Source organism: Mustela nivalis, assembly GCF_964662115.1.
Source record: "Mustela nivalis genome assembly, chromosome: 12".
NCBI lineage: Eukaryota > Metazoa > Chordata > Mammalia > Carnivora > Mustelidae > Mustela > Mustela nivalis.
The window spans coordinates 35,411,929-35,435,476 of NC_139031.1; the positions used below are offsets into that span (position 1 = coordinate 35,411,929).

The 23,548-nt window shown below is 35.8% G+C and overlaps 1 protein-coding gene across 1 annotated transcript in view; it reads left to right on the forward strand.

Moving 5' to 3' along the window:
* Positions 1-23,548, forward strand: part of SAMTOR (S-adenosylmethionine sensor upstream of mTORC1) — a 104,690-nt gene that overhangs the window by 32,513 nt on the left and 48,629 nt on the right. The window contains exon 3 of the mRNA XM_082693081.1: positions 5,950-6,120. Coding sequence (XP_082549207.1) covers positions 5,950-6,120 — 171 coding nt within the window. The remainder of the gene's footprint in view (positions 1-5,949; positions 6,121-23,548) is intronic.

Below are 23,548 nucleotides of genomic sequence, written 5' to 3' on the forward strand. Positions count from 1 at the left end.
AAATTTTACAAGTTTTACAGACTCTCAGTTTGGATTTGTATGGTTGTTTTTTTGTGATTAGATTTAAGCATATTAGCAGGAATATCACATATGTGGTATTGTGTCCTCAGTGTATTTCATCAGGGGGCATGTGAGATCTTTTCTGAACTGAGGGTTTTTTCCTTTCAAGTAAACTTTATTTTTTAGTGCAATTTTAGGGTCACAGTAATATTGAGCAGAAAGCACAATTCCCATGTACACCCAACCCACACATACGCACAATATCCTCCAGTATCAACATAGTGTTACACTAGAGTAGTACATTTATTGTAATTGATGAACCACATTGACATATCATTATCACCTGGAGTCCATAGTTTGTTTACATTAGGGCTTGCTTTTGGTGTTGTATATTCTGTGGGTTTTGACAAATGTATAATGATAAGTATTCACCAGTATAGTAGTATAGTATCACACAGAATATTTTCACTGCCCTAAAAATCCTCTCTACTTTATCTGCATATCCCTTCTTTCACCATACTCCTGACAATCACAGATGTTTTTAACTCTTTCCATAGTCCTGCATTTTGGAATGTCAAAAAGTTGGAATCACAATATATAGCCTTTTCATATTGGCATCTTCATTTAATAATGTGCATTTAAGGTTCTTCATTATCTTTTCATGGCTCAATAGCTCATTTCTTTTTAGCACTAAATAATAATCCATTGTTTTGCTATATCACAAGTTCTTTCTTTACTCATCTACTAAAGGACATCCTGATTGCTTCCAAGTTTTGGCAGTTATGAATAAAATTGCTGTAAACATCAATCTGCAGGTTTTTGTGTGGAAGTGAATTTTCCTTTTGTGGGGGGGGCAAATATCAAGGAGTGTGATTGCTGTATTGTATGGTAAAAATGTGTTTAGTTTTTCACTTTGTATTCCCACTAGTAACGAATAAGAGTTCTTATTGCCCCACATCTTTATCAGAAGTTGGTGTTTTGTTTGTTTGTTTGTTTGTTTGTTTAAAGATTTTCTTTATTTATTTGACAGAGAGAGGTCACAAGTAGGCAGAAGCAGGCAGAGAGAGAGGAGGAAGCAGACTCCCCACTGAGTAGAGAGCCCAATGCGGGGCTCGATCCCAGGACCCTGAGATCATGACCTGAGCCGAAGGCAGAGGCTTAACCCACTGAGCCACCCAGGCACCCCAGCAGTTGGTGGTTTTAATGTTCAGGATTTTGTCTATGCTATTTGTGTGTATTAGTAAATTGCAATTTTAATTTGCATTTCCCTAATGACATATGACCTGGAGCATCTTTTCATATGCTTATTTCCTATCTGTATATCTTCTGTGGTAAGGTATCTTTTTTTTTTTAATTAATTTATTTTTTTCAGCGTAACAGTATTCATTGTTTTTGCACCACACCAGTGCTCCATGCAATTCGTGCCCTCTCCAATACCCACCACCTGGTTCCCCCAACCTCCCACCCCCCACCCTGTCAAAACCCTCAAATTGTTTTTCATAGTCTCTTATAGTTCACCTCCCCTTCCAATTTCCCTCAACTCCTTTCTCCTCTCCATCTCCCCTTATCCTCCATGCTATTTGTTATGCTTGTGGTAAGGTATCTGTTCAGGGTTGGGGTTTTTTTGTTTGTTTGTTTATTTTCTTAATATTAAGTTTTAAGAGTTCTTCATATATTTCAGATAGGAGTCCTTCATCAGCTATGCCTTTGCAGGGATTTTCTCTCAGTCTGTGGCTTGTGTTCTCATTCTTTTCTCATTCTCTCATTCTCTTCTGCAAAGCAGTTTTTAATTCTAATGAAGTCCAATTCTCAATTCTTTCTTTCATGGATCTTGACTTTGGTGTTATATCAGAAAAGTCATTGCCAAGCCCAGGGTCACCCAGATTTTCTCCTAGAAAATTTATAAAACCCTTTAAGATAGGTTTGTATTTTACTGTGATCCATTTTGAGTAAATTGTTGTGAAGGGTGTAATGTCTAAGTTTAGGTTCATTTTTTGGTATTTAGTTGTCATTCCAGCAACATTTGGTGAAAAGACTGTCTTTACCCCCATTGCATTGCTTTGCTCTTTTGTTCCATGGATCTAGTTGCCCATTCTTTCACCAACACCACACTCTTCTGATCACTGTAACTTTATAGTAAGTTATAGGAAGTCAGATAGTGGTCAGTCCTTCAATATTGTATTGGCTATTCTGGGTCTTTTACCTCTCCATATAAACTTTAAAATTGGTTTGTTGGTATCCACAAAATAATTTGCTGTGATTTTCATTGGGATTGTATTAAATTTGTAGATCAATTTGGGAAGGACTGCTGTTGTGACTGTATTGTATCTTCCTATTCATATTTATGGAATATCTCTCCATTATTTATTCCTTTTTGCTCTCAGTTTTATTTCAGATTTGAAATATTCTTTCATATCTGCAGTTGCTTACTAAATTATGTGTAATTTTCTCTTTTATGGCTGTTTTTGGCTCTGTGTTTTTGAGAATTTTCATTCACTGAAAAGTTTTGATTATTTTTCTCTTTCCCTCTAATAGAACCTTTTCTGGTTTCTAGGTTCATTGGGCAGGTAGGTAGATAGGAGTTTGTGTGGATTACTTTCTTTAAATCCAAAGAACCTTGCTTGTTTGCCACAAATACAAGAGTATGGTTCCCTTAATAAATATTGTCCTCTTTTGGTCTGACCTACGATTTTCTTACTATGTGTAGATTATAACATCTCATTATCCTTAATTGCTTCATTTTTTTCCTTTATCACCAAGTCTCCAGAGATACTTCCTTTTTTCAAGGTGCCTCTTTTCTTTCCTGGAAGCAATTTTTTCAAGGCTCTTGTTTTTGGTGACATACACTTTTTGTGTATGTCTGTGTATGATGTCCTCTTGACCTTCCAGTGGCTAATGCTCTAGTTCACAATGTCCCAAATCTTTTCTTAAAATTTCCCACTCAGAGTTGGACCCCTCTCTTGGATGGTATATCTTACTGGTGTTAATCTGTTTTTTGCCACTTTTAAGACCCCTTGATATCTTACCCTCTTTTTATAGAGTCATCATCTGACTGTACTTTGGGGGACTCCAAAGCCAGTTCAGTTGGCCTCTGGTTTTTATTTTCCATTTACATTTAAACATTTACATCTAAAATGAAGTGCTATTCTGGTTCCTAGTTATGCCATAGGCATGAACTGTATATGCTTTTATTGCTACACTGAAATATCTATATATTCTTTGGAAAGTATATAGGGAGATTGGAATTTAGATGGCTGATATTTTATGAGAATCTGGAATTCTAGCTCTGTAAGTATTTTGCTACGAAGTTTCTAGATAACTATGATGTTAAACCATGTAAAATTGCTATTTTTATAATTCAGGAATTCTTGAATATCAGTAGTTGTATATGGTGCTACCCAATAAAAAGGTAAGCAAGCTCTTTACTCTTGTGTTTCATGCCTTAGTGAAATGTTACATATTGGAGAGGCATTGTTTTTAGTATTCATTCTAAGGTTGTAAAAGCTACATTTTTTTATCAATTTTACTGAGGTTTAATTATATACAACAAAATGGCACCAATTTTAGCATACAATTCAGTGGATATGGACAATTTTTACACTTCTGTAACCATCACCACCACTGTATTTCCATCACATTAAAAAGCTCCATTCAGCACTTTTGCAGTTTTAGCCCCACCTCAGGAAATCTGTAAACTGCTTTCTGTCATTAAATTAGATGCCTGAAGTCTACATCTTTAAATTAGCCTTTGAATCTTGCCATATTTGAGGCTTGCTTATTACTCCAGTATCAACTAGTTACCTTTCCCTGCTATATTTATGTTGGCCTCAGGGCATTTTTACTTGTGAGTCCATCCATCCGTTTTCTACTGGGCACTTTACCTTTCACGTACCTTGAATGGGTGTCCGTCTCTGCAGGATCCATGAAGCTTTTTATTTTCTGTGCTTTTACTCATGCTATTCCCTCAGCCAGGAAATCACTTACCCCTAAACTAACATTCTTCCTTGCCTGATTTATTCCTACTCATATTTTTAATGTCAGCGTATATTACTGATTGGGTTGTTTATCAATTGTATTTTGTCTTTATCAATTTTGTTTTCTTTATTGTTGTATAATTGTCATCATTACTCTGAACTCCTTGGGGACAGCAGTGACTTCTTCAATTTGTTTTCATATCACAGATGTGCCTGGCACATGGGGGCTCTCTGTTCTTAATATTTAATAAATATTTGATTTATGATTAATGGGTTTTAACTCCTGCATATAAGAATTAAAACTAAGTCTACATAGGAAAAATTAAAGAAGTCTTTTTTTTTATTCTAAAAAGTCTTCATAGTAGTTACTAAAAAAACTAAAGTTGAACGAATAGCATCCTTTAGGAGGAGAGGTGGGCATTAGACCATAGTTCTGCTTGCAGAAACCAGTTTTAAGTTAATGCTTCAATTCTTCTTTTGCCATATATTTCTAGAAATTCACCGAGCAGTGTCTGTGGAGAAAAATAGTCTAGCTTTGTTCAAATATGATCTCTATGTACTAATAATGTGTTTTAAAGATCTAAAAAGAAAAATTTTCAAGATTCCATTCTCCTACATTTTAAGTAGCTTTGATAATTATATCAGTTGTTTTCACATGTGTATTTCCTATCACAGTGTAAACTCAAGGGCCAGAGCTAGATAGTCTGTTTTACCTTAAGATTCCTTTCTTTAATAGCTAATAAATATTTGATTTGATTCTGTGATTCATGTTTGTTGTCCTATTACATACCCAGGCATGGTACCCTACTATATTCACTCTAAAATTGTATTAGGTATGAAGAAAATTGTTTATAAGGTTATGTCAGTCATCAGTTTCTGATTCTGGATAGCAACCTGATGTGTTCTAAACTGTGTGATCTTAAAATGATACAGCTTCAAAACCGCTTCATTTTAATAGTGAAAGAATTGGGACAAGCAGGAATGATCTCTTGTTGATGGTTAAGAATACTTTCCAGGTGTTACATTCAAACTTTTGTTCTCTGAATGTTTACCTGTAATGACAGTACCATTTTTACCTGAACTAGATTTTTGTTCCCTTCTTTCACAGCAAATAAGAAGATTAATGATTCTTAATATGTTGACATCCTGACTTTGTTTTCATAAACCAGCAGGGATCTAAGAAACAACTATTAGGGTATCTGTCTATCACCAGCAAAGCTAGCTCAGAATTAACTGTAATGACTATTCTTTTTTGTATGCTCTCACTGAATAGCAGAGCTATCTAAGCTTTTCTGGAGGAACTCAAGTTTTAGTTAAGAATACAGTTCAGCAAAACATACAGACACATCAGTACCCTTGAAAACATACTTTTTTTTTTTTTTTAAATGAGAGAGAGAGCACACAAATGGGAGAGACAGAGGGATAGAATCCAAAGCAGACTCTGCTGAGCATGGAGATCTCATGCTCAATCTTATAACCCTGAGATAACCACCTGAGCTGAAACCAAATCAAACCCTGCGAACCAACTGTGCGTCCCAGGCGCTCCAACATACTCTTTATTTATTAAATATAATCTAGATTATGCTTTGTTGTATGGTAGTTAAAAGTGCTACAGGTGCTCAAACTTAACCTCTATGTGACATTTTCTTTCTTTCTTTCTTTTTTAATTTATGCATTTAACAGAGAGAGAAATCATAAGTAGGCAGAGAGAGAGAGGGAAGCAGGCTCCCTGGTGAGCAGAGAGCCCCATGTGGGGCTGATGTGGGGCTCGATCCCAGCACCCTGGGATCAGGACCTAAGCCAAAGGCAGAGGCTTTAACCCACTGAGCCACCCAGGTGTCCCTCTATGTGACATTTTCAAAGTAAGAATTTATAATTGAAATTTCTCATTTTGATTAATAAAGGCTAATGTTTTCGTACTTTGTTTTATATTTATCTTTAGTGTTTTAAAATATAATTTCATTTTGCCTTGTAGTGTATGCAGAGAATATTTCCAAAATGGTGGGAAGAGAAAAGCACTTGAAAAAGATGAAAAAAGAGCTGTACTCGCCACTAAGACCACTCCAGCCTTAAATACACACGAGTCTTCTAAACTTGAAGGTCATTTAACCAACCTCAGCTTTACAAACCCTGAATTTATAACTGAGTAAGTATATTTTTTCTACTCCAGTTATTAACATCATCCTGGATAGCTGTATAAATAATGTAAAATAGTGTAATGATTTACCATAAGTAGTGGGCTGTTTGCTTGCTCCCCTGATAATAGATTAGGCTGAAAAATACATATTTGTAATATTACTAGGTGGAAAACTAGCATAAATTTTAAGGGATATCTGGAAAACTAGTGGTTCTTTAATAGATTATATTCAGGAAAAATGAAAAAGAATAGTTTCTTAAATGTAATCACTCTTATGGGAATCAAAGAATCAAAATAACAAAATCCATTTTAAACTGTGTTTAATTTAAAGTCAGTATCCACTAATTAAAAAATCACAAGGAATAATGGAAGATTAATAGAGCCAATTGCCATTGTTTTATTGTTAATAGGAAAATCTGCCTACTAGTAATATATGTATGCGTAGGCACAAATTTTACTTATTTAGTAAGTAATTGGATATTTTCCAGTTTTATTGAGATAAAATATTGTGTAAGTTTAAGGTATACAACGTGACTTGATATATGTAAATATTGTAAAATGATTACAAGTTTGGTTACTATACATCACCTCACAGTTAAAATTTTTTTTCTTGTGATAACTTTTAAGATCCATTCTTTTAGCAACTTTGAAATATACAATGTAGTGTTAACTATAGTTGTCATGGTATACCGTTCATCCCTTTAACTTACATATAACTGAAAGTTTGTATCTTTCACCCAATTTCTCTACTCCACCCCTTATCACCCCCTCTAGTAACTACGGTTACATCTGTTTCTATGAGTTTAGCTTCTCTTAGATTCCATATATAAGTATTTGTCTTAGATTGTCTTTCTCTGACTTAATTCACTTAGCATAATGGCCTGAAGATCTGTCCATGTTATTAAAAATGGCAGGATTTTGTTCTTTTTTATGGGTGAATAGTATTTTGTTCTATATTTATATATATAAGCACATAAGTATTACAATCTAATGAATAGTAGTATTAAAATTATTTATATACCTTAGTACCAGAATTGTAGTATCAAGTAATACTTTATTAATCTCTTGAAAATGCTACACTTGAATAATTCTAGAAACATTCTTGATAGACACTGAAAGCTAACCATGAAAATAAAATGTATTAGCTTTTTAACAATTTAATTTTACAGATATCGAACATAGTGTTACCTCTGGCTACTTTGATTTTACACCATGTTGACAATACTCTCTAATCAGTTGTAAGCAGTTTCATTTGAAAACTAATTGAATACATTTGATTAGTTCAGTAGGAAAGGATTAAGGCATCTTTTTTTACCTTTTTTCAAAGGTTACTACAGAGCTTACAAACCATAGTGACCTACTGAACATCCTGTAACTCAGAGTGTTATGAACATTCTTGAATATTTTTTAAATGACAATATAAAAATATAGTTACACTGCTATCAAAGACAGGTACATCTAGAAAATATCAACCCTTGAGTTTCTATATGGTTCTTTTTTATAGTATTTTACTGTTGAGATTACCTTACTTGTATCACTGTCATCATATTTTTCTTTACTTCTCTAAACATGTTTTCTTTTAATTCTTGGAACATTTTTATAATAGTTAATTTGAAGTCTTTGTTAAATTCAACATTTGAGCTTACTCAGAGTAATTTTTTTATTTTACTATTTTTCCTGGGTATGGACCACACTTTCCTGTTTTTGTTTGTATGTCTCATAATTTGTTAAAAGTCACCCAATGTATTTTTGATAATACATTGTGGAAACTCTCATTTGGGGTTTTTCCCCAAAGTAGGATGGTGGTGGTGGTTTTTTAGTAATTTGCTAGGGCTAGGGCTTAATCTGTGGGATCTGCCTTCTTTGCAGCTTGTATGGTATTGTCGTTTTTACTTTTTAGGCTTGTTTCCTCTGCATAGTATAGTGGTCATTGATAACACAGGTTCTACCCAAATATCTCAAGCCAGATAGGCTTCTGCCCTCTACGAGTGGGTGTGTGTTGATTAGGGAGTGCTTTAAAAACTTAGGCAGTTTTCCAGACTCCCTAACCATATACTTTTCACCAGACCCTCTTGGAGCTCCTGTGCATGTTCACTTAGTCTCCAGATCATTCAAGGCTATGTGGAGACCTTATGCAGCCCCTATATGCCTTTCTCATTTTCAGGACTTTCTGGTTAAATTTTTTACTAATTCTCCAGTCTGCACGTAGCTCAGCCCAACTAAAGCTGCAACCTCAGACTAGCATAGCTGCTGACTTTCTGTTTGTTTTCTACTTTTACTGATAATGCCCTGTGTGGGTTTTTGACCCTTTGCTTCAAATCAAGTTAGCCCCTTCCAGCAGTGAAGCTGTTGACTTTCATAACCATCCCTGTCCTTGAAGAATTTCTATATCAACTAACCAAGGGGGGGGGGGGGATAAGAGTGGCTTTAGGCAAATAGACCCTACTGTTCTTAACTTAGGATCAGCTTGTTTGAATGAATAAACAATTCTCAAATTGTTTGCCTTTGTTTGTGTATAAAACTCAAGTAGTTTCTTAAGGAGTGGATTTGCACTTCTACCCTGCCAGAATCAAGAAAAGAGAATCTGAAGCAGATCCCATGTTGAGTGCAGAGCCCAAGATGGGGCTTGATCTTGAAACCCTGAGATCATCACCCGAGCAGAAACCAAGAATCTGCTGCTTAATTGACGGTGCCACCCAGCTGCCCCTCCAGTTTATTTTAAAGGAGAAAAATTAGGTTTAAGTATTTGAAAGAAAGTTTCCAGACATGATTGTTGTGGGTCAAGAGTTACTTAGTATTGAAATTAAACATTGAAACAAGTTATCTAACCTGGCTAGGTTTAGATTTTCTTCATTCTAAAAACTCTGGACTCCTTCATATACCATCTGGACCCAACACGTGTATGTAAACATTATTCCTCCTGCTTTTGCCATTTTTGCAGCCTTTATTCTAGTCATATAGAACTGTTTAAATTCCCCTAGTGGTACATGCTTGCTCTTACTTTCTGGCAGTTGAAAGAATAACATGTCCTCTTTCTGATAAACTGTTGCTGTATTATATTAGGCTATATTTGAAATACCTTGCGTCCCAGACCTTAATTCAAAAAAGAAATGATAACTCTTTGATACCAATATTAAACGTTTTTATAAATAGTTCTATTAGTGTACTTATAATATTGTACTAAAACAACTATTGAATATTTTTCTTGTTACAAATGAAGTAAGATCACAGTGTAAAAAATTTGCATGTAAAGAAGACTGTGGCTATAGAAAAATTACTGTTCAGTCGCAGTTAAGTTTAGGCACATTTCTTTCCAGTCTTTTTAATGGGCATATTTTTTTACACAATAGAGACCATGTAGTATAAAGAATTTTGTTAACTGCTCTTCCCATGCTATTAAAACACTCATTCTGCATTATATTTTTTTAAATTATTTTTATTAATATATGATGAATTATTTGTCCCAGGGGTACAGGTCTGTGAATCGTCAGGATTACACACTTCACAGCACTCACCATATCACATACCCTCCCCAATGTCCATAACCCAACCACCCTCTCCACCACCCCCCCAGCAACCCTCGTCTGTTTTGTAAGAGTCTCTTATGGTTTGTTTCCCTCCCAATCCCATCTTGTTTAATTTTTTCCTTCCCTAGCCGCCCCCCCAAATCCCTCACTTTGCCTCTCAAATTCCTCATATCAGAGAGATCATACGATAATTATCTTTCTCTGATTGGCTTATTTCTCTCAGCACATACCTTCTAGTTCCATCCACATCATTGCAAATGGCAAGATTTCATTTCTTTTGATGGCTGCTTAGTATTCCATTGTATATATATACCACATCTTCTTTTTCCATTCATCTGTTTATGGACATCTAGGTTCTTTCCGTAGTTTGGCTATTGTGGACATTGCTGTTGTAAACATTGGGGTGCATGTACCCCTTTGGATCACTATATTTGTATCTTTAGGGTAAATACCCAGTACTGAAATTGCTGGGTCATGGGATGGCTCTATTTTCATCTTTCTGAGGAATCTCCATGCTGTTTTCCAGAGTGGCTGCACCAGCTTACATTCCCACTAACAGTGTAAGAGGGTTCCCCTTTCTCTGTATCCACGCCAACATCTGTCATTTCCTGACTTGTTCATTTTAGCCATTCTGACTGGTGTGAGGTGGTATCTCACTGTGGTTTGGATTTGTATTTTCCTGATGCTGAGTGATGTGGAGCACTTTTTCATGTGTCTGTTGACCATCTGGATGTCTTCTTTGCAGAAATGTCTGTTCATGTCCTCTGCTCATTTCTGGATTGGATTATTTGTTCTTTGGGTATTGAGCTTCGTAAGTTCTTTATAGATTTTGGGTACTAGCCCTTTATCTGATAATGTCATTTGCAAATATCTTCTCCCATTCTGTCAGTTGTCCTTTGGTTTTGTTGACTGTTTCCTTTGATCTCGATGAAGTCCCAATAGTTCATTTTTGCCCTTGTTTCCCTTGCCTTTGGAGATGTTTCTAGGAAGAAGTTGCTGTGGTTGAGGTCGAAGCAGTTGCTGCCTGTGTTCTCCTCAAGGATTTTGATGGATTCTTTTCTCACATTGAGGCCCTTCATCCATTTTGAGTCTATTTCTGTGTGTGGTGTATGGAAATGGTCCAGTTTCATTTTTCTGCACATGGCTGTCCAGTTGTCCCAACACCATTTGTGGAAGAGATTGTCTTTTTTCCATTGGACATTCTTTCCTGCTTTGTGGAAGATTAGTTGACCATAGAGTTGAGGGTCTATTGTCTATTTCTGGGCTCTCTATTCTGTTCCATTGATCTGTGTGTCTGTTTCTGTGCCAATACCATACTGTGTTGATGATGACAGCTTTGTAATGGAGCTTGAAGTCTGGAATTGTGATGCCACCGACTTTGGCTTTCTTTTTCAACATTCCTCTGGCTATTCGGGGTCTCTTCTGGTTCCATATAAATTTTAGGATTATTTGTTCCATTTCTTCAAAAAAATTGATGGTATTTTGATAGGGATTGCATTAAATGTGTAGATGGCTTTAGATAGCATAGACATTTTCAAAATATTTGTTCTTCCAATCCATGAGCATGGAACATTCTTCCATTTCTTTGTGTCTTCTTCAATTTCTTTCATGAGTACTTGATATAGTTTTCTGAGTACAGATTCTTTGCCTCTTTGGTTAGGTTTACTCCTAGGTATCTTATGGTTTTGAGTGCCATTGTAAATGGGATTGACTCCTTAATTTCTCTTTGTTCTGTCTTGTGGTTGGTGTATAGAAATGCAACTGATTTCTGTGCATTGATTTTATATCCTGCCACTTGACTGAGTTCCTGTATGAGTTCTAGCAGTTGTGGAGTGGAGTACCATATCGTCTGCAAAGAGTGATAGTTTCACTACTTCTTTGCCGATTTGGATTCCTTTAATTTCTTTTTGTTGTCTAATTGCTGAGGATAGGACTTCTAGTAGTACATTGAATAGCAGTGATGACAGTGGCTATCCCTGCCGTGTTCCTGACCATAGGGGAAAAGTTCTCAGTTTTTCCCCATTGAGAATGGTATTCGCTGTGGGTTTCTCATAGATGGCTTTGATGCTATAGAGGTATGAACCCTCTATCCCTACACTTTGAAGAGTTTTGATCAAGAAAGGATGCTGTACTTTGTCAAATGCTTTCTCAGCATCTATTTAGAGGATCATGTGGTTCTTGTTCTTTTATTTTGTATTGTATCACGTTGATTGATTTGCGAATGTTGGACCAACCTTGCAGCCCAGGAATAAATCCCTCTTGGTCGTGGTGAATAGTCCTTTTAATGTACTGTTGGATCCTATTGGCTAATATTTTGGTGAGAATTTTCGCATCTGTTTAGCAAGGTTATTGGTCTTTAATTCTCCTTTTTGGCAGGGTCTTTGTCTGGTTTTGGGATCAAGGTAATGCTGGCCTCATAAAATGAGTTTGGAAGTTTTCCTTCCATTTCTATTTTTTGGAACAGTGTCAGAATAGGTATTAATTCTTCTTGAAATGTTTGGAAGAATACCCCCGGGAAGCCATCTAACCCTGGGCTCTTGTTTGTTGGTTGTTGATTTTTTAAAAAATATATTTTATTTATTTATTTGACACAGAGAGATCACAAGTAGTCAGAGAGGCAGGCAGAGAGAGAGGGGGGAAGCAGGCTTCCCGCTGAGCAGAGAGCCTGATGCGGTACTTGATCCCAGGACCCTGAGATCATGACCAGAGCCGAAGGCAGAGGCTTAACCCACTGAGCCACCCAGGTGCCCTGTTGTGAGATTTTGATGACTGCTTCAATCTCCTTACTGATTATTGGTCTGTTCAGGTTTTCTGTTTCTTCCTGGTTCAGTTTTGGTAGTTTATATGTCTCTAGGAATGCATCCATTTCTTCCAGAATGTCAAATTTGCTGGCGTATAGTTGCTCATCATATCCTCTTATAATTGTTCTTATTTCTTTTGTGTTGGTTGTGATCTCTCCACCTTCATTCATTTTATTAATTAGGCCCCTTTCTCTTTTCTTTTTGATAAGTCTGGCCAGGGGTTTATCAATCTCATTAATTCTTTCAAGGAATCAACTCCTAGTTTCGTTGATTTGTTCTACTGTTCTTTTGGTTTCTATTTCATTGATTTGTTCTCTGATCTTTATGATTTCTCTTCTGCTGCTGGGTTTAGGCTTTCTTTGCTGTTCTTTCTTCAGCTCCTTTAGGTGTAGGGTTAGGTTGTGTCCTTGAGAACTTTCTTGTTTCTTGAGAAAGGCTTGTATTGCTATACACTTTACTCTCAGGACTGCCTTTGCTGTGTCCCAAAGATTTTGGACAGTTGTGTTTTCATTATCATTTGTTTCCATGAATTTTTAAAATTCTTTCATTCCTCCTTTCTTGTTTCTTGAGAAAGGCTAGTATCACTGTATACTTTCTTCTCAGGACTGCCTTTGCTGTGTCCCACAGAGTTTGAATAGTTCTCTTCTCATTATCATTTGTTTCCATGATTTTTTTCAATTCTTCTTTAATTTCCTGGTTGACCCATTAATTCTTTAGTAGGATCCTCTTTATCCTCCAGGTATTTGAGTTCTTTCCAACTTTCCTCTTGTGGCTGACTTCTAGCTTCAGAGCGCTGTGGTTTGAAAATATGCAGGGAATGATCCCAATCTTTTGGTACTGGTTGAGACCTCATTTATGACCCAGGATGTGATCTGTTCTGGAGAATGTTCTGTGTGTACTAGAGAAGAATTTGTATTCTGTTGCTTTGGGATGGAATGTTCTGAATATATCTGTGGTGTCCATCTGGTCCAGTGTGTCATTTAAGGCCTCTATTTCTTTGTTTATCCTTTGCTTGGATGATCTGTCCATTTCAGTGAGGGGATTGTTAAATTCCCCTAATATTATAGTATTATTATCAATGTGTTCCTTTGATTTTGTTATTAATTGGTTTATGTGAGTGGCTGCTTCCATGTAGCGGGCATAGATATTTAAAATTGTTAGATCTTCTTGTTGAACAGACCTTTTGAGTATGATATAGTGCCCTTCCTTATCTCTTATTATAGTCTTTGGCTTAATATCTAATTTATCTAATATAAGGATTGCCACCCCAGCTTTCTTTTTATGACCTTTAGCATGGTAAATTGTTTTCCATCCTGTCACTTTAAATCTGGAGGTGTCTTTAGGTCCAAAATGAGTTTCTTATAAACAGCATATTGATGGGTTTTGGTTTTTTATCCATTCTGATACCCTGTGTCTTTTGATTGGGGCATTTAGCCCATTTACATTCAGAGTAACTATTGAGAGATATGAATTTAGTGCCATTGTATTGCCTGTAAGGTAACTATTACTGTATATTGTCTCTGTTCCTTTCTGGTGTACTACTTTTAGGCTCTCTCTTTACTTAGAGGATCCCTTTTGATATTTCCTGTAGGGCTGGTTGATGTTTGCTAATTCTTTTAATTTTTGATTTTTGTTTGTCCTGGAAGCTTTTTATCTCTCCTTCTATTTTCAGTGATAGCCTAGCTTGGGTATAGTATTCTTGGCTGCATATATTTCTCATTTAGTGCTCTGAATATGTCATGCCAGTTCCTTCTGGGCTCCCAGGCCTCTGTGGATAGGTCTGCTACCAATCTAATATTTCTATCACTATATGTTAGAGACTTCTTGTCCTGAGGTGCTCTCAGGATTTTCTCTTTGTCAGTAAGACTTTTACACTTGTTCCCTTTGCTATATTAGGTAAATTCTCCACTATAATTCACTCTGGTATATCTTCTGCCTCCCCCCCTTTCTTCTTCTTCTGGAATCCAAATTATTTTGATACTATTTCATCTACTGGTATCACTTATCTCTTGAATTTTCTCCTCGTAGTCCAGTAGTTGTTTGTCTCTCTTTTGCTCAGCTTCTTTATTCTCCATTATTTGGCCTTTATATCACTAATTCTCTCTTCTGCCTTCTTTATCCTATCAGTAAGAGCCTCTATTTTTCATTGCAACTCATTAATAGCTTTTTTATTTGTTTGGTTAAATTTTACTTCTTTTATTTCTCCATGCTTTTTTCGAGCCCAGCTAGCACCTTGAGAATTGTCATTCTGAGCTCTAGTTCTGACATATTCTCAGTGTCTATATAGATTAGGTCCCTAGCCATCGGTACTGCCTCTTCTTCTTTTTTTTGTGGTGAGTTTTTCTGCCTTGTCATTTTATCCAGATAAGAATATATGAATGAGAGAATAAAATACTAAAAGGGTGGAAAAGACCCCAGAAAAATGTACGCTAACCAAATCAGAAGAGATCCAAACCCCAGGGGAGAAGAAGGGGGGGGATAAAATTGGGGGGGAATATATATATATATATATACACATATATATATATATATATATATATATATATATATATATTTCCAATCTAATATATCTATAATATATACATCTAATATATATATATATATATATAATGTATCTATCTATATATCTATTATATATATATATCTAATATAGCTAATATGTATATCTAATATATCTATCTATCCATATATATATATATTAGATTGGTGAATAGAACAAAGCTACCCACTTGATTTTGGGTGTATTTTGGTATCTTTGAAGAAATTGCCTGGCAAAATTTCAAGGAGAGAAAAATTTATATATATATATATATATATATATATATATATACATACACACACACACACACACAATAAAAGGATGAATATGACTGCAAAAATGAAAATTAAAAAAAAAATTCTAAGAAAGCAATTGATAAGTTGGTTGGAAACAGAAAATTTAAAAGGAGGGAATATGCTCTGGCTGGAGACTAGAACAAAGCCATGTGCTATATTATGGTATATTTTGATGTCTTAGAAGAAATTGTATCCCAAAATTTTTTAGGGGAAAAAAACACCTATATGTATACAAAAAATCAGGTTAAATACAACAAAGTGATAAAATATGACTGTAACAATGAAAGTTTAAAAAGATTTCTTTTTAGAAAGGTATTGTTTAGATAAACTGTTTAAAAAACACTAAAAGAGGAAAGAGGAAGAGTTAAAAAAAAAAAAAAAACCAGAATGAGAAAACAAAATAAAATTTAAAAAATTTAACTTTGTGAGACTAATGGATCATGGGGGAAGAGCCATGAATTCTATGCATTGCTTTCCCATAGCTCTGGAGTTCCTCTGTTCTCCTTGATCAGTGATCTTGGTCTTGACTGGATGTTCTTGCTGATCTACTGGAAGAGGGGCCTGTTGCAGTGATTCTCAAATGTCTTTGCCAGAGGCGGAATTGCACTGCTCTTGCCATGGACTGGGCTAAGTAATCTGCTCAGGTTCACTCTCCAAGCTTTTGTTCCCTGAATGCTTTCCATGGAGCTTTGAAGGATGGGAATGAAGATGGTGGCCTCCCAATCTGTGGTCCCAAGGAGTCTAGAGCTAAGTGCCCCAGTCCTCAGAGCGCCCTCAGAGATAAGCATTCACTCCTGTCTCTCTGGTCTCTGGCTGCACTCTGAGCTTACGTGGCCCATGACCAAGTGTTTCTATATCTGGCGCACGGCCCCATTTGGAGTCTCTAAGCCCAGCAGATTCCCACGGGAGCAGGAAGGTGAGTTTCCCCAGGTTTGCCACTTTTGGGTTCCCTGCTAGAAGAGCAGTGGTCCGACAATGCCTTGGATCATGGTTTAAGGTAACCCCGACCTGAAAGCTCACTCTTTGACTCTGTCTCTGTAGTCACCTTCCCTGCTCAGATACCTGGCAAGCTCTGCCACACTCAGACACCCCCAATCTTTCTGTGACCCACGGTACCTGAAACCACACTGTCCCCATGAGGACTCCACCCCTGCTTAGCCTTTGGAGCGATATCCCTCAGTGGAGCAGACTTCTAAAATTTCTCATTTGGTGTTCCACTGCCCCACCGCTTGCCAGGGAGCCAGCCCCTCCTGCCATGATCTATCTTCCCATCACTTCAGATTAACTTCACATGTCCTACCTTTCAGAAAGTGGTTGATTTTCTGTTCCTAGAACTGCTGCTTCACTTCTCTTCTGTCTCTCTTGTGTTTGTACATGTTCGGAATGGTTGATACCTATCTAGCTTAACTCCTGGGATCTGATGTCGTTTCAGTCTGCTACTCCTCTGCCATGTTGCTTCTCTCCTTCTGCATTATATTTCATCACAAAAACGTGTCGGTATATGTGTCTAAGTAAGGTGGTTCTGAGTACACAGTAATATTCAATTTGCCCAAAGAGAATTGCAGTCTCCTCTCCTCTCTTAGGTAGATGAAATAATCAAGAGTCACATGTTGAGTTATAGTTATTATATGGGAAAATACATATTCTTTACCATCCAAATCTACTTGGCTTCTAACTTCGGATAACAAGTTTAGATAGCAAGGGTTTTCTTTTTCCCAGTCTTCTCTTAAAGTGTGTATTCAAGTCATTCTGATTTCTGGGTGCAGGTAATAAGAACTTAGATGGCAAAAATACATAATTTTTTGTACTTATATTTTATGAAAAGCAAATTAATACCAGATGTCTGTTACTGTTAGAATCCCTTTTTAAGTCATCTATATCTCAAAATTGAGATGTGATAATTTTTGGATTTGGATAGAATGTGATTAGAAATTCTAGCTCAGATTGTAACTACCCATTCTTCCTACTATTAAGATATCTGTGTCCCAACCTGCTTTTGCTACCTTTTAAAAATACTTATGTTTTTTGAAAACATTCAAATGACCATATTCTGGGCCATAAAACACTTAATAAATTTTAAAAGGTAGATTGAAGTATTTTTGTCAGAACATAGAATAAAACTAGAAATCATTAGCAGAAAGAGACCTAGAAAAACCCAAAACATTGCTCAGCAACACATTTCTAATTAGCACACAGGTCAAAGAAGTCATCTTAAGAAATTTCAAAATATTTTGCACTAAATGAAAATGAAAATGTTTCTTACCAATTTATGGAGTGTAATGAAAACAGTGCTTGGAGGGAAATTTGTAGTATGGAGTGCATCTACTAAAAAAGAAGAAAGATTAAAATCAGTACTATAAGCCCCTACCTTAGGAAAGTAGGAAAACAAGAGCAAAATAGGTCCAGAGTAAGCAGAGGAAAAGAAATAATGGAAGTTACTACAGAAGTCAATGAAACTGAAAACAGGAAAAGAGTAGAGAACGTAAGTGAAACTGAAAGCTGGTTTCTTAGGACATTAATAAAACTGATAAACTTCATCTGCTCTAACCAAGAAAAACAAGAAAGAGAAATACAAATTACTAATAGCAGAAATGAAAGCGCTGCCATCACTACTGATCTCATGGACAGTAAAAGGATACTGTAGGAATATTATGCCCACAGATTTGATAACTTAGATGAAATGGACCAATTCCCTGAAAGACAAAACTCATACAAGGGGAAACAGAAAATCAGATCAGTCTATACATATTAAGGAAATAGAGTCAATAATGAATAGCCTTCCAAAACACAAAGCACAAGGCCCATTTGGTTTCACTGATATACCAAACATTTGGGCGCCTGGGTGGCTTAGTGGGTTAAGCCTCTGCTTTCGGCTCAGGTCATGATCTCAGGGTCCTGGGATCGAGTCCCATATCGGGCTTTCTGCTTAGCAGGGAGTCTGCTTCCCTTCCTCTCTCTCTCTGTCTGCCTCTCTGCCTACTTGTGATATCTCTCTCTCTCTCTCTAATAAATAAGTAAATAAATCTTTAAATATATATATATATATATACCAAACATTTAAGGGAAAAACTGATAACAGTTCTGCAGTCTGTTCCAGAAGATGGAATTAGAAAGAACACTTCCTAATTGGTGCTGTGGGACCAGCAGAATGTAGTTTAGGGTGCCAAAGCAGTCTTCCCATTACCTGTTCTGAAGTAACATTGAAGTGTTCCTGACTGACTATATAAACATGATGAGATAATGACTGTATTGGGGGTTTACGTTATGCTTTAGTTGCTTGTGATGGAAACATGTCTAAGGTGAGAAAGAGACTGGAGAATTCATCTAATTGTCTCATCATGTTTCTTTTTAATACGATCTTTGTAAGAAAACATCTTCCAATTAAAACTGTAAAATTATACTTTTCATATAATTACTAAATCTGTACAAAATCTGTACTAAAACCCCCTTTTGTCAAGTTCATCAAGTGGCCTTTCAATAAGTGAGCAGCCAAGCTACATTGTGTGATGTCATTTTGGGCTAATGATAGTTTTTCTCAGGTAGCACTTTATTGATCAAAGTAAAGAAATTGAGAGGCCTCAATAGTGTAGACTTTGTAAGGACTCAAATATAATGCCCTCTTTTTGAAGGATAATAGGGGGGAAAGGATCTTGCTTTGTGTACATTATTCTTTTAAAGTTTGGACATTTAGGTTCTTTTCTTTCTCACAGTTCTTTCATCTCACAATTAAGTATCTCTTTTTGCTTATATTTTTGTGTTCTTGGGATGGATTTCCAGAAGTGGATTTCTAGGTTAAAGAGTTTGAGTGACTCAGAGTACTCATACATATTACTGAATGAATTTCCAGAAAAAAAGATACTACCATTACTTCTAGCAGCATAAGTGCCCACTTTGCCCAAACTCATGAGCACTGAGTATTTCTATTTATTTATTTATTTTGCTCTTTATTAATGTGATGGTATAAAATGGCAGCCTGTGTTAATAGGCACTTCTAACAGATACAAGTAAAAGAAGGAAACGGAAATTTATAAAATAAAAGAAAGGAAAATCATATTAAATCAGGAAGATAAATTTCATTCTATGTAGTGCTAGTACTTGACATGGCATTGAAACTTGGCATGCATGCTGTTATTATACTTTCTAAAAATAATAAAAGACTTTTAATTAGATGGTCCCTGCTGAACCAAGAATCTTACCATAGGCCTTATCTCCATTCTGCCTTAGAATGTAAGATAAATTGGTCATGTACAGTGTGTGATGGAAGGAATATAATACTAAAGAAGACCTAATTACACATATTACTGCCAGTCTGGGGAGTTCAGTTTGTAACAAACAGTGATCTTGAATACCATTTTAATATTCTCTTTTTTCCTTAAGTTTTAATTTAGTTTCTATTCAATTTTAGCATTCATTTATTTTATTTTATTAGGCTTTTTAATATTGAAGGTTATTCTAGTAAGTAAAAGGTGTTACAGTGATAAAGGAAGAATTGGTAAAGTTAAATGTCTTTTGAACATAATTCAATAAATTAAAAATTTTAAGTGTTTCAGTTGTGACTTTCAATAGTGTTTTGTCTTTATTTTGAAATGTATTACATATTAATCAAAGTATATATATAAATGCAAATTTGAACCTGAAACTAAAATTCTTCATTTATTTTACTGAAATGTTAATAGAGTAAATTACAATTACACATTCCAGATCTGGAGTTTTAGTAATAGTATCAAAATATTAGGTCCCATTTAAAGCCATGTATATTATAATGTTTTAAAGCTATTTCTACAGAAACCATGTATATTATCAATTTTATGTTATAAAGTTTTCCTCCATAAATTTTCTTGGTTTAAAATAGATATATTGAAAATTATGAATAAGCTGACTGCAAATAATCCTGCTTATTAGTTGCTCCTTTCTGAAAAGTTAAAAAGATAGTTCCTTTCATAATTTTAACACAGGCTCAGAGAATAACCTCAGGGAAATATCTAACATTCCTGTCTCCTTTTCCTTATAAAAGTAAAATATTACTGTATGGGCTTATAGCTACTAAAAAAAATACGGGAAGAACAAATGTGTAAAAACCCCAAAGCTCTGAGTTTCCAGGTAAATCACCCAAAGTACTGAGAATGAAAGTAGTGGGGATTATATACGTTCAAAACATAATTTGGATAACAGCTCAATTGGTGAATCATCACAATACCATGATCTAGAATTCTGTAATTTTACTGTACATAAAGGAAAATGATGACTACAATATGTTTTCTACCAAAAGAGATTCTACCTGGAGAGATCTTTGAGTAAATGTCCTTCCATAAAGCATTCACTGGGCACTTTAATGGCTCTAGTTAAGCCTCTGCCTTTGGCTTAGGTCATGATCCCAGGGTCCTGGGATAGAACTTGCATGGGGCTCCCTGCTCAGCTGGGAGCCTGCTTCCTCCTCTCCCCTGCTGCTCCCCCTGCTTGTGTTCTCCTGCTCATGCTCTCAAATAAATAAATAAAATCTTCAAAAAACAAAACAAAACATACAGCATTCAAAAAATTGTTTCTATTAATAAGTTTATAAGATTTTATAATATTATAAGTTTATAAGATTCTTAATGTAGTTCTGTGCACTGTGTTCTCAACTATTAAATATTTAGCATTGTTTATAAACCCGGCTGTTTATTATTTTATAACTGGAATTGAATCTAATTTGATCTAAAAAATATATAAAGCTAATGAGACTTATATGGGAGATTATAGAAAGATAATTTAGGAAATGGAGTTTTCATTTTTTGCTTTAACTAGCAAATTACAATTTTCTAAATGTATTACCTAAAACCCTTCCTGAAACAAGTATCAATGAATGTTACTCATTTTGTGGGAGTGTCAGAGGCATGTGCTATCATTATGTACTATCTTATGAGTCTTAATGGTAATTTGGTGATTATTAATCAACTTCTTCCATATACTTCTCCTATCACTGCAATGTTGTCTTTAAAAAATATCTTCATCTTAATTCATGTGCTGTAAGAATGTGTCCTTTTATCACTCCATTTACTTGTGCCTTCCTAATAGCAATTCATTCCCTTTCTCTTCCTGTCTCTTAAATGCTGGTCCTGGGGCTCTCTCCTTTTCTCCGTTAGCTTATCTTCCCATGACAGATTAATTTACTCCCATAGCTTTGGTTAACACATTTATGCCAGTGATTCCAAATCTGTATCTCCAGTTCAGATCTCTTACCTGAATTTCACATATCTAGTTGCTTATTAGACATCTGTTTGTGCCTGTGAGATACCACGACTGAGCTAATTTACTCCCCTTTCCTGCTCTATGAACCGCCCAAATCTATTCCTCTTCCACTTTTCCCTGTTTCATTAAATGTTATCTGGTTGCCCAAGCCAGAAACTTTAAGACTTATTAACTCCTCCCTTATCTAACTTCCCATATCTAGATAGTCACCAAGTCTTACTATCAGTTCTAAGTTCTCAATATGCTTCAGTCTATCTCCTGTCTCCACTCTCATGTCTTACAAGGGCTCTTGCAGTAGTCTCCTACTTCTAGTTTTTCTACAATCCATTCTCTACAGTACAATTTGAGAACTTTTTCTGAAACACAAACCTGATAATATCAACTCTCTCACTTAAAATTTTCAGTGATTTCCCTTGAAACAAAATCTAAACTTCTAACAAAAATAATCTAACATAAAAAAATCCCTCCATGATTGACTTTTGTCTCCCTCATTTCTCAGTACTTTTTCTTTTTAACTATACAACTCAATAATATTGATCTCTCTTTTATTCGTGTAGAGTTCCAGTTCCTGCCTGGTATTTTCCTTCCATCTTAGAACATTCTCACACAATTTGCCACCTCTAAATTTGCAGTTTATCCTTACACACTATCTTAAACATTCACCTTTCTCAGAAGAACTTCCTTTACTCCTAGAATTACTTGGTATCATTAACAAGGCCATATACTCCTGTAACACAGCAGATCTCAAAGTGTGGTCTGTGGATCTCTAGGAGTCTCTGAGGCCCTGGGGGAATAGCCATGAATTAAAAATATTTCCATGGTGGGGCGCCTGGGTGGCTCAGTGGATTAAGCCGCTGCCTTCGGCTCAGGTCATGATCTCAGGGTCCTGGGATCGGGTCCCGCGTCGAGCTCTCTGCTCAGCAGGGAGCTTGCTTCCCTCTCTCTCTCTCTCTGGCTGCCTGTCTACTTGTGATTTCTCTCTGTCAAATAAATAAATCTTTAAAAAAAAAATATTTCCATGTTAAGATATTGATCTTTTTTACTGTGTTGTCTTTGTACTGATAGTTCAAAAGCATTGGTGGATAAAATTGGAGCATCTTAGCACATTAAAGCAGTGACACCAAAGTATGTTAATAGTCATTGTATTCTTTACCATGCACTCAACATTTTCAGAAAAAGCCGTTTCACGTGGCTCAGTTGGTTGGGCAGCTGCCTTCGGCTCAGGTCATGATCCCAGCGTCCTGGGATCGAGTCCCACCTCGGGCTCCTTGCTCGGCAGGGAGTCTGCTTCTCCCTCTGCCTCTGCCTGCCGTTCTGTCTGCCTGTGTTCGCGCTCTCTCTCTCTCTGACAAATAAATAAAAAAATCTAAAAAAAAAAAAAAAAGAATGTCATTGGGATGAAGCAGTGAAAGATACAAATATTATTAAACTGAACTCGTAAGCAGTTGTCTTCTTAACATGCTGTATGATGTGAAGTAAACAAAGTGTTTCTGCTGCATACTAAAGTAAAGCCATGATGTCGTGATGATTACCCAACTATTTCTATTTAGCCAAACTTCAGAAATTTGCAAAAAAGGGTGGGAAAAGGGAAAATGACTCTTCTCATCACATTTTTTTTTATTTTGGAAAATAAGGTTTTTGTTTAAATGTATATATGATTTTATTGTTGCTATTTTTATGAGTAAATTTAAAAATTCTCAACTATAATTTCTTTTTTGTTATGGATTTATTTATTTGAGAGAAAAAGCATACACACATGCTTGTGAGTGGGCAGAGGGAGAGAATTTTCAAGCAGACTCCCCACTGAACTTGGAGCCCCTTATAGAGCTCAGTCTCACGACCCATGAGATCATGACCTTAGCTGAAATTAAGAGTTGGGAGCTCAACAGAATGAGCCAGCTGGGCATCCCTTAGCTATAATTCCCAATACAGTTAATATCAATAAATATAACCCATATAAACAACAGTTCTTCTGATTTGCTGTGATTTTTAAGAGTCCAAAGGGATTCTGAGACTAAAGTTTGAAAATCTCTGCTCTAACACATT